Below are 11,827 nucleotides of genomic sequence, written 5' to 3' on the forward strand. Positions count from 1 at the left end.
ACACTTCTAAGGAAATTGGTATTGCATGTTTGTAAGTGTGCATTTTAACTTAATAGAGTAGGAAGGCTTTTATTATTTTTTATTACCTTTTCCCGGTGAAAATGCTTGTGAACAAAATACACCACTGTCAAAGGTAGTTCCTTATTTTAGCCAAGGTTCAGAAGTTGTAAGCCCATTAAAAATATTTCTTTCTCATACCAGGCACACTAGGGACTGCACTGAGTGTGGTTTATAGTGAGATGGATCACAAAAGGATGTTCCAAGGCAGTTGGTGACTGAGGAGGGCAAAAGGCAGTAGTAGAAGCTGTTGTAACCTAGGAAAGGGTTCAGTTAGAAATAACTGCCCTACAGCTTGGGGGCTTTCATCCCTGATTTATAGAAAGGACCATCCTGTAGCTTTATTGGTGGCAACAAATAGACAGTGCTCATGACCTTCCCAAATACACAAAGGTTTCTCAGCAGCAGTGCTGAGCAAAAGTATGAAAACTGTCTATTTTGCTTTCCAGTGTTTGAGAGTTTGCATCGAAATTGCTGGACCTTAAAGTTGTTACAGTGAAATGCTGCCAGCTCCTTTGCCTCTAAGATGCTGCTGCTTAATTTCCACCCTTGCTCCCTAGGGGGACCGGCTGAGCTGATTTCTCCCTGTCATGTGTGTTCCTTGCCGCAGGGAGGGAGCAGAGCGCGCGGTAAAAGCGCCTCTCCTTCCTCTCACTGCTTTCCAGTAGGCAAGAGAGAAGGGGAGAAACCAGTGTACAGGAGTTGCCTGCTCTCACCTCCGGTCTGCCCCTGGTAGTTTTTCTCAGAGAGGGAAGTGATAGAAGCTGTGGAACACAAGTGATGAGAACCTGGGCCTGGGTTGAGCTTTTTGCTGCAGCACAAGGGGACGTGGTGACACTGGGCTCCTCCTTTGATCACTTACAGGCACCTCTCCAAGCTCTGGAGAGACAGGCTCTGTGGTCACCTGGGCGTTTGCCTAGACACCCTATTCTTTGGGCAGCTGCCTGGAGAAGGAGACAGACAAGAAGCCAAAGGAGAAATGGAGAAGCCAGGTGTGAGTGCGGCAGTCAGGGAGAGAAGGGCTGGCGCAGGAGGGCGGGACGGGCGCGGGCCGCAGCCCGCTCTGTCGCTGTGGCGCCTGCGGGCGCTGCGCTGCTCCTGCCGCTGAGGACCGCGCGGGGGCGCTGCCGGCCCGCGGGCCCGCTGCGCGCCGGCCGCTGGGGGGCGCGCTGTCCCGCCCCCTCAGCGCCGCGGGGCTCAAAGAGCGCGGGGCGGGCGCGGCCCGGGGCGCTCCTGCCGCCCTCGAGGAGAGCTGGGCTGACGCCTGCTCTGCTCCGCAGCCAGCGCCAGGATGAGCAAGGGCATCTTGCACATGCTTAAAACGAAAAAAGAAGTAAGTTTGCCTGAGGGGTCGGGGCCGTGGTACCTGCCCGCGGCGAGGGGTGTCGAGGGCTCGAGCGGCTGCGCCGGGGTTGCCGCTTGATTTCCCGAGGAAATGGGACCCGCGTAAGGTTCATGTATTAAAAGTGATGTGTGGAGAAGGATAATATAGAGGTAAAAGTGAAATTTACATATTAAAAGTAAAGTGGTGTAAAGAGTAACGTAAAGGTAATGTACAGGAACAGGTAATCCCTCCGTAGTTCTGTGTAACCCTTGCTCCCCCTACTCCTGGGTCTGTAGCTGGGACTAAGATCAGCTCTTTTCTCTGTTTTATCTTTCAGCTCATTCCCCTGGTCGGAATATTGTCCATAGCAGCAACTGGGGCAGTCTCTTTTTGTGTCTATTCCCTATTGAGCAAATCTGATGTGATGTAAGCAAAAACTTACTGCTTGGAGCTTACCCTTTTTTTTATTCTGCTGAGTATTTGACCATCATGTTTTATGCACACACACACACACAAACAAATAAAACAAAAACAAACAAACAAAAAAATCCAGATTCATATTCCAGGTTCCAGGCACATATTCCAGAGTGCTGGGAGTACTGGTAATGACTAAAGTATCTGCAGACTGTATATAGTGAGGAAATTATTTAATTTTGGGTGTAGTCCAAGTTATTTCCTAAGTTTTGATGTAATAAGTATGTTTTTTCTTTGCTTTAGGTATAAGAAGTTTTAAATGTTCTAATCAAGAATTTAATATAATCACGTAGGTAGATGAGATGCACGTATATTACAACCAGGCTATCAACTTGTAAAGAACAATGTTTTATAGTATTAACTTAAAATAGTATTCCAATGGCTTGGCTGATAATTGGAGCCAAATCCTATACTCTTAAAGCTTTTGGGAATTTATTTATTTATTTTAAAGTGGTTAGAATAGGCATTTTAAGTGTCTTTAACTGAGATTTAAGCGTAAATCTCCCTTTACTTTGTGTCTTTATTCAGTTTTGATTTTTCAGCTTGCCGCCCTTACAGTGTTATGTGAACAATGCTGGCTTGCTTGGTGCTTTGGAAGCTGCAAATAAAGCAAGCCATCATTGATTCCTATCCAGATTTTAAAATACAATGCCCAAACCTGTAAACTTGTGTTTTAGGGAACTCCTTCCTTAAAGTGAATAGCCCTACTGACAATAGGCTGCTCCTAAGGAAATGTGTGCAAGAACACACCTTCAAACATAAATACCTGTTATATCTTCTTTTAAAGCATTCACAAGCTTGGTGATCCAGAACCATGGGAAGCTGTTGATCCTACCAAGTCTCAGAAGGTAATTTGTACATATAATAAATGTATAAATAGCATAAATTTCCAACACAATGAATCACTTCTTTTAATGTGTAAGAACTAGCAAAATATGAATTGAGAAAACAAGTGTAAAGTTGATGTATATCTAGTTAAAAGTGGAAATAAATGCTTCATTCACTACTTTATGTCTTCACCCTATTACCTAATGATAGGGATTCAGCCCTATCATAGTAGGTCTGATTTTAACTTCATACTGAACTTCTGCTTGTTGTCCTATGGCCATTCCCACTCCAAACACCCATTTACTCAATTCCATTGGTAACAGTGGAAACTTGGAGTATAGAGGAAGTGCTGTTTACCTGAAAAACAGACTTGAGTAAGAATGTTTGAGTACTGCAGCCTGAAGGAAAAATATCTTAACACTTAAAATAAGGAAAAATAAAATTATTTGGCATTATTACCTGATTAATATCCAAGTGATTTTGTTCAACAAATTATTATGTCATCTGTTGCATATTTCTGAAAGGAAAATGTAAAGCCACTACAACTTCTTCACCAATAAGCTGATGTTTGATATGGGGGGTGTGAGAGTGGAGTAAATGCTCAATGGGATTTTCCTAACTTTCTTTTTTTCCATTTCTTCCAGCTGGTAACAATCAATCAGAAATGGCAACCTATAGAAGAGCTGGAAAAGGTCAGGAAGCTTACGAAGTGAGAAGTTTCTGTTGGCTCAGAAAGGTGCCCTATGAATCTAGTGGAAACACTTCTGCACAAACTTGGCTACTGACATCAGTGTGCGGAAATGCTTCTGCTACATTTTTAGGGTTTGCCTGCATTTCTTTGGACTCCGGATGAGGAGTTTCACGTTCTAGAAGCTGGAATAGAGCATCCACATAGTCCAAAAATCTGACTAAAAATATTCATTTTCAATAAGCACTTGATACAAATTTTTGAGTGTTCAGATGGTAGTTATGGAATGAAAAAGCCGCCTTCGTTTTTGTAGAATTTCAGGATTTGTTTCAAAATACATCAGTTTTGCCATTTTAATCATTTTTAATAAAATAAACTTTATACATTTCATGTAAGTCTCCCGAAAACCTTTCTAAATTGGGATTCCTGGTCTCCTTCCTTTCTATTCTGTATTTCAATGTTATATAGTGACCAAAGTCATAGCCAGAGGATGTCTTTGTATGGCAGCATATGTGCTCATAAAGTGCCCTTGCATTCCTTGTCTGTGTTAGATGTGGGGACAGATTAAGTCAAAACTAATGTTGTGCTGCAAATACTGAAACTTACCCACTGAGGAGTCCAGTAGGTTATTTAAGGGTGTATTTGAGACTTCAGATTTAGAACCTCAAAACTTAAGAGTCAAGCATGGCTAGAAGGCAGATGAAAATTGGTAATTTGTTTTGTATTTAAATATTGTTCATGATTAAATTTTTTAAAGTTGCTAGAATTAGAAAACCTGCATTATCCAAAACTACACAGTGTTAATTTATTCTTCTTGTGCAAGGTTGTTCAAATGCAAGTTCCAATGTGCTGCACAATTAACAATATTTTTGAAGATTTCTACATTCAGTTAGGAATATCTCTTTAATCAAATAGAAACTAACAAATCAAAATTAAGAATGATTCTATGAAGAGACAGTTCCTCTTTAAGCTTCTGTGTCTTTGCTAATGGGTTGGTCAGGAAAAGAGTGTAATGGACAGGCTCCCAGTAAAATCATAAGACAATAAATGCATCCCATGGCAGAACAGTCCTTTTGTAGATATTTTCTGTATGTTCCCCTCTTCCAAGAAGTTTCTCATATCCATTCCACAGTTTCTTTTACAGTGGATGTTCAGAATTCATAATCCTTTCTGTGAGGAAGAAAGCAAAAGTGAAACAATTGATAATTGGGAAAAGTCCCTTTAGATGAGTAATAGTCAAGTGCTTTAGGTTATTCTGCTGCAGCAATGACAAACTTCAGTTAGAAAAGCTGCCTCCTGAATTCCAAGGTAGCTTGGCTTCAGAAACTTTATGTTTTCTTCAGCTGCCGGGGAGGGGGGGGGACACCAACCTCTAAATGTTACATAAATATTTGTTTATCTAGTAAGGATGACTCAGCACCATTTATGTTTTAGAGTGAGAGGAGCTACAAATTTTCAGAATAAGTCCTTAGCTTGCATTTTAAAGAATTACATTACAAGAAAATTGGATAGCATAGAACCACAAAAATACAGTGCTCCGAGGAATATAAGTTTTAAGTTTTCTAAAACAAAATATTTTAAAATATTTCTCTGTATTTCCATATTTCTACTGGACTGTAGCAAAAACAAAGAGCCATGCTCTTTGAGTTGATGCATTGAGTTTGTCCTTCAGTAAGTCGCCTTTTTTTTGTTGCAAATACTATGACCTAAGTATCTGTCAACACTAGAAAATAAGTGTAAGTTATTTTTAGTGAATTTTTGCATTTAGCCACATTTCAGTGATGTTTCCAGTAGCACGTTGAGCAGTGTGACTGCTGTCAGTCAGAGGTTGTTCCTTCTTGTGTCCTGAGGCATAACAGCTCTGGTAATAAAACTGATTTGCTTTGTAAGCTGTTCTGTTTTCTTTATTAATACAGACTTTTTGGGGAGGGTTTTACACAATATAAGAAATCAAAACATTTTTTGGCAGTTCAAAAAGATTATGAATATTGTTAAAGTTCTTAGGGTTTTGTGTCTTCTCTGACTGTCCCTAAAAATCTGTCTCCTGCATAGAGTTTTTTCTTATAAGTAGCATACACCAAGAGCAATTACTGTATCTCCCCAATCAGCTACTCAACATAAACCTATAAAGCAAAATACAAATTATTTCCTTGTTCTCTAAACAGTAAAGATTCAACTGGTTGAATTTTATGAGCTGATATTCATGAGAATAGTAAGACTTCCTGATATGTGTCATACAAACCCAAGAGTTTTTATTCCATAAACAATTTAGAGGTTATTGGAATAATTTAACAACTTTTTTATTTATGTCCATTTCCTTCACTCTCATTAGTCTCCTACTCCGTTCTCTTCTTGGTTTTGATTGGTTTTAGCTTTTTTTAACAATCAATATCTTTGCTCACCCTAGCTAGTACATTTCCATGGAACTATATCATTTCCAAATTTCATATTAATTACGAAGTTTAATAAAAATGCTTACTAGCTTGTTAGAGTTACCAGTATAGATTAGAAACCATTAGAAATCTCTTTGAATAGTTCCAATCACTATTAGAAATCCATCATTAGAATCTGTGGTCATGATTCTCTAATTTTTTCTATGTAGTCTATATGTAAATAGCTTTCTGGAGGAACAGAAGGTTGCTTTTTGCAGTGTATATAAAATGAATTACTAATTTTTGTTATTACAGTACTAATTTCAGGCCTTAAAACTGCAGATCTTCTGGTGGTATAGTTATCAGAGAGTTGTGTTGAGTTTTTTGGTTTCTTTCCACATGATAACCCCAGTGTCAGCATTTCTCCTTCTGACCCCCTGCATTTCTCTGCCACAAGGTGCTATTAGCATGGTCCTGCACTGTCTGGTTACTTCAGTGGTGGCTTTCTGCAGGAAATAGTAACTTACAGCAGAGGGGCCTGATGCAACTGTTGAAGGAAATGGTTCATCCTGTGGTTGTTGTCTGCCTTACTGCAGAGGACGTCCGTCCCCAGGACTAGCTGTGGAAAACAAACAAGAGTGATGGGAATAATTCACTGAATCCGGCCAGTATTTGGTGTTGGACACTTCCCAAAAAAGCTTTCAGGTTAAACAAACATGGCACAGTTTTCATTTGCCGTCTGAAGCCTTTGCTGTCCAGCACATCCCGGCCATACAGGAGCACAGGAACAATGAAATCCCATAAAAAGTGTGACTGAAATGGAAATACTGCTGGCTTGGTCTTGAGCGCTGGGTGTGGGCTTGGTGAGTGTTGCCCTTCAGGTGCTGATGTGAGCAGGGATGTGAGCAGGGAGCAGCAGCCTGTTTGCCCAAGGCTCTCTCCATGGGGAAGCAGCCATCACAGTAATGGCCCCTGCAAAGCCGTGAGCTGACTCCGCATCCAAAGCACCTTCGCCTGTGTGCCTCGCCCTGACCAAAGATCACACACCCTCACCAAGGCTGGGCCTGGTAATGCTGGACCTTGCCCAGTTGAACAAGGGGTTTAGTTTAGATAATTTTGTTGTATATATCTTCCGGCCAGAGCCATTACTGGGGCGGTGCTGCCCTTCAGGGCTCACCTAGGACATGGAAGAGCCCCTCACAGCATAGGGAGCCCAGGGCCTGGGACAGATTTCACCCGAACGAGTGAGAGCTGTCCTGCAGCATCACCACGGTGCCTGTGTGGGGACTGAGGGCCACGTGAGCAAGGTGTAACTGTGGGGTGGCAGAGCACTAGTTGGGAGCCTTAGAGACTGTTTGTCTGGGTATCAGGACATAGGCCTGTACTGGCCTTCACTGCCAGGTTACCAAATTAATTTAAATAAACCCTAGTCTCTTAGCAACAGGGGCACGACAAAGGGTTTGGTTTGGTGTTGTTTTTCATGTTTAAGACTTCCAAGGTTTGGCCTGGTGTGCCAGGCCATCTCCACGGCCTCTGTTTGGGGGTTGTGACCCTGCACAGGCTGTGTCTGGAGTCCCTGGAGGTGTCCGAGGTGTCCCAGCTGGTGGCTTATGAACAGACCCAGCTGTGCAGCAGCAGCAGTGACAGCCAGGTTGGGGTGCTGGGCTGGCAGGTGTGCTCCTGTCCTGGCTGGCAATATAATTTCTGCTGCTCCTGGCAAAGATTTGAATGTGTGTAACATTCTCTAAAAGGTCGTATAAATAATTTGGACTTCATCATGCAACTTTTTTGAGATAAAGCAAGTCACTTTTGTGACCATCTTCCCATAAGGTTTAAAAAGTACTTGTGAGCATCTGTTAAAATTCAGATAGATGTGCTTCCAGTTTTACTGGCTGTCGAGCAGTAGAAAAATTACTCACTTCAACTTGAAATAATCAATATAGAATATTTCTAGACTCTGGTATTACTTGCTTGCTGCCTGTCACATCCTCCTCCCTATTTTCTATTGAGACTAATTTCTTTTTGCACTTGTTGGCACATATTTTCTTCTTGCCAAACCTATTTCTGTCTCATCCACCAAAACAAACACATCAGAAAAACTTGAGTTTTTATTGATCTAGTTTGACCTAGACCTTTGTCTATTCCTACTGTTTATTGGTAGACCTGCACTGTGTTCTAGAAAGTTACACATCAAATGAGTAGATCAGAATATATTTAGGCTGGTGGTTTAAACTAAGAAATTAAGCAGAAGAGGCCCTGCTTTTAATGTTTGCCTTCCTTCTCCCTCTCTCCTCTTCTGCTTTGCTTTATTTATGCTGATGGATTGTAATAAATGCATCACGGGTGGAAAAAAGGCAGAGCCTTACTAAAAGCAGTAAGGATACATAGACTGTAAACATTTCAAGAAGTCATTATATACTGAAGGGCATGGGCATTCTACATGGACATTGCTGTTACCAGATGATGGTAAACTGAGGATCTGGAGACTCCAGAGGATAAGTCATTAGGATACAGCACCAAAAATAAACTCTGGGGGCCAGAGCTCTGTAACAATCCTGTCGAAATCCTAAATCATTAAATCACGCAGTCCCAAGGCAGAGCCGCCTGCATCCCACTTTATGGTTCCAGTTTTGTAGAACTCTTTGGTTTTCAAACCACTTTCCACCATTTTATTCATTTTTACAGTATTTGACATGAGACCAGTCTGGTCTGGTATTCCAGAGGTAGACTGTGGGCTCAAGGGCTGCATCGGCCTTTTCCACAGAACTGTATTTTATCTTCAGAAACACTGGTGCATGGTGTGAGGTGTAAATGAGGAACACTCACCTCCTCACTAGATCAAAACAGATATTGTCAACAGCATAATGTTAGTGAAAAGCTGGAGTTCTTCCCCTTCTTGTTTCAGTATTGTACACTATGTGAATTTTTCATTGCAAAGTTCTGTATTAGCTGAGAGGTCAGAAAGCCACACAAGTCTGAAAATCTTCTTGCATGTAAATAAATGTGTTTAAGCTTTGAATTTTAGCAAAACTATCACATTCTTCATCTCCTGTTAGATGTCACTTCTTTAATTGAATTAAATATATTTCCAATAGGCAGGTGACTAATAAACACCATCCTTTATCTGATGCTGCTGCTGCACAAACAAGGAAGTAGATGCAATAAGTCCTGATTCCTGGGAGTAACAGAAAAATCTTATCAGTTTGCCAAAGAAAAGCCAAGTCACGTACTGCTAATAAATCACTAATTCACTGCATCAAAACAAAGGGAAAATTTTTTTTTATTGAGGATGTTAAAACTGTTTCATTTCATGATGCATCTTTCCCTTCTGCTGACTTCTATAATTCAATAAAGCCTAAATATATTTTGAAGACTGTTAGCACTATGCTGCCCGTGCTGTTAGCATTATTAAATATGTAAGCATTATGCTGCCATTAGTGTGTTTAGTTTTCCTCTTGGCAAATGCTTTGAATGAAACATGCTATGGTCAGAAAAAAATTAATTCATCTTCAAGACTGCAGTATCCACCTTACTCCCTAAAGCAGAAATCCACAGCACAATCCTAGTCGCAATGACTTGCAGTTCTAGTTATTGCCTCATTGCCGAACACTCCAATATTCTTTTTTTCATACAGTAATGAAAGTTTTTGGTGTGGGCTAGACGGGTAAAACATGTTTATTAAGGAGAAAAGTGACTGCAAAACCATCAGATGTCTTAGTTGAACTGCAAAACAGATCAATTAATGCTGCAGTCTGTAAATGAAATTGGTATTGACTTAATTTCTGACCACTACAATTTGCTGCAAGTACAGTTAGTATGTTCCATACTTGGTTGCATGGTAGTGTAATGGAGTCTAATGTTTCCCATTTGCAGTTGCAATCTGCACTACCCACTACCCAAATATGGCTTTATATTTTCTTCCCTCCTTCCTTTTTTTTTTTTTTTTGCACAAACACACCTTGTATCATAAAACAAAATATGAACTCTTAAAAAATAAAAATTAAAAAAGTCAAACAACCCTGTAGTAAGAATACCCCTACTTAGCCATATCGGGTGGTGAGCTTATTGGTAGGGTTTAATTTTATTATTACTCCAACTTGTGAACAGCTTCCTTCCAGCACTGACAGCTAAAACTAGGAGCTAGCTCTTCTCTTGATCCCCTCCTCAGAGCAATCTCAGATGTGGTAAGTCTGTGGAAGAAAAATATTCTGCTTTCATTACAGCTTTACAAAGACAGTTAATAGAGCTAATGTAACAAGATATCCTGCATAGCTATTAACAAGTGAGCATATCTAAAACATATCTTCATTTACAGCTGTCTGTGAACCTTTAACATTTGATAAGCAGAGAGTTACTTTCCTTTGAATTTTCTTTTATATGACTTGAACTTCTGTCGGGTTCTTTTCTTTATATGACTCTGTGGCAAGTTGAGGAAGCTAAGTTGCTTGAAAACCATCCTCATTTATTCCATCTAGGTTCCGTCTCAAGCAAATAGAAAGAAACCAGTGTGTAAGTGGTTGGGCAATTTCTGTTTCCAGTTGAAGGTGTGTCTCTTCTGCAATAGCTTAGAAAACACAGAATTTCTTAATAGCTTCAAGAAATGAAAGAAGGCTTTACTGGAAGGATGTTGTGGTTCTGAGTTAACCAGCCTCCCTTATCTGTATTTTCTCTCCCTGAAGTCTGTTCCACTAAATCCAAAACCACCACTGTACTAGCAATTGCAGCATGTGAACATAATATTTGCCATTTATAATTGTACCTGCCTGGTTTGAAGCAAATTTTTTTCCCTCAGTTTGTATTTTTGATTTGATGTGTCCTCTGATTCTTCAGAAAAAAGCACAGTCAGGAATGTTTCAGATGGAAGCATCTGTTGTCCTGGAAACATGAATTCAGCATCCCAAAGAAGGCATACTGATTTTCATAGAAACAAAGCGCTTGCAGGATAACTTACTTTGTTTACATTAATGAATATAATCTGTTTTAATTACATCTCAGATATCTGTATCCTCAATTAATTTCTACTCATATGATTTTTTTTTCTTAGATGTTTGTAACTGGAGGAAAGCACTGGAGCATGCATTCCATGATATTTACCCATATATGCCTTCAAGAAGTGTCTAAACTCCTTCCCAGTAATTGATTAGCCAGTCTGCTGGGTTTGTGCTTTTCCTTATTGCACCCATTAAAAAGGTGAATCCCCTGTGGGTTTTTTACGAAAAAAAAAAAAAAAAAAAGAGCGTTTGGTGGGGGGCTATTTTGGGGGGGACGAGGGTGGTTTGGAGTTGTGTTGTTGTTTCTTTACTTACTAATAAGACATTTCTAGAACGTGTAATAAAAGATACTCGCTTGCCAGCGGGAAGTCTCCGTGGCTCTCCTCAGCGCACAACTCTTGGTAACGCTGGGAGCGGGGCGCCATCGTCTGGAGAAGCCGGGAATGGCCTGGAAGGCTCCCGGGTGAGGAGAGTCTGTCCGCACAGGTGGGTCCGACTCGTCTCACAGCGGGCTTGGAAACAGGAACACGAGAAATCTGTTAAAAATTGCCGAATAATTGAAATATGGAGCATCATCTTAACCACGAAAATTTTTGTTTACAGTGTTTTTCTTTAAAATTCTGTTTTACAAATAAAAGGCCAGATACTAGACATAGGTAGCTGGTTTTACAGGCTCATGTTTCATCAGTTTTTTAGGGATTTATTAAATCATTTCTTTGTGTATGCTTTGGGAAAAGGAAATTGAAAGATTGCAGGGACTTGGGTGCTCTTAATGCACCTGTGATAAAAGCAAATTTTTAGTCTGTTTGCCATCTGGGTCCTTTGGTTTAGTCATTAGCTGAACTAAAAGTGCCTGTGTATCAGTACTTAGTTTACTATGTAAAACAATGCAAAACACACTCTGGACAGACAGCCCTGACTGACTTCATGTACCCTCATGTACTGGCTGATAATGGTCCTGGAGAAACAACTTACCTTTTTACTATGTATAATAATAAGGCAATCATGAAGCAGTCATCTTAAGGATAAAATTATACTTTTGCTAATGAAATGTCTTTTCTTCTCCTACACAAATTGATGCCATAAAAGGTGT

The 11,827-nt window shown here is 40.4% G+C and overlaps 1 protein-coding gene across 1 annotated transcript; it reads left to right on the forward strand.

Moving 5' to 3' along the window:
- Nucleotides 1-1,247: 1,247 nt before the first annotated feature.
- CUNH15orf48 (chromosome unknown C15orf48 homolog) lies at nucleotides 1,248-3,761 on the forward strand. Its single transcript, XM_066196153.1, has 4 exons — nucleotides 1,248-1,390; nucleotides 1,719-1,807; nucleotides 2,643-2,703; nucleotides 3,328-3,761. Exons 1-4 carry the CDS (start codon nucleotides 1,349-1,351, stop codon nucleotides 3,394-3,396), a joined length of 261 nt encoding a protein of 86 aa, XP_066052250.1. The 5' UTR covers nucleotides 1,248-1,348; the 3' UTR covers nucleotides 3,397-3,761.
- Nucleotides 3,762-11,827: the final 8,066 nt, after the last annotated feature.

Source organism: Chamaea fasciata, unplaced genomic scaffold (genome assembly GCF_029207755.1).
Source record: "Chamaea fasciata isolate MVZ Bird 193981 ecotype frontalis unplaced genomic scaffold, bChaFas1.0.hap1 SCAF_14, whole genome shotgun sequence".
NCBI classification, from domain to species: domain Eukaryota; kingdom Metazoa; phylum Chordata; class Aves; order Passeriformes; family Sylviidae; genus Chamaea; species Chamaea fasciata.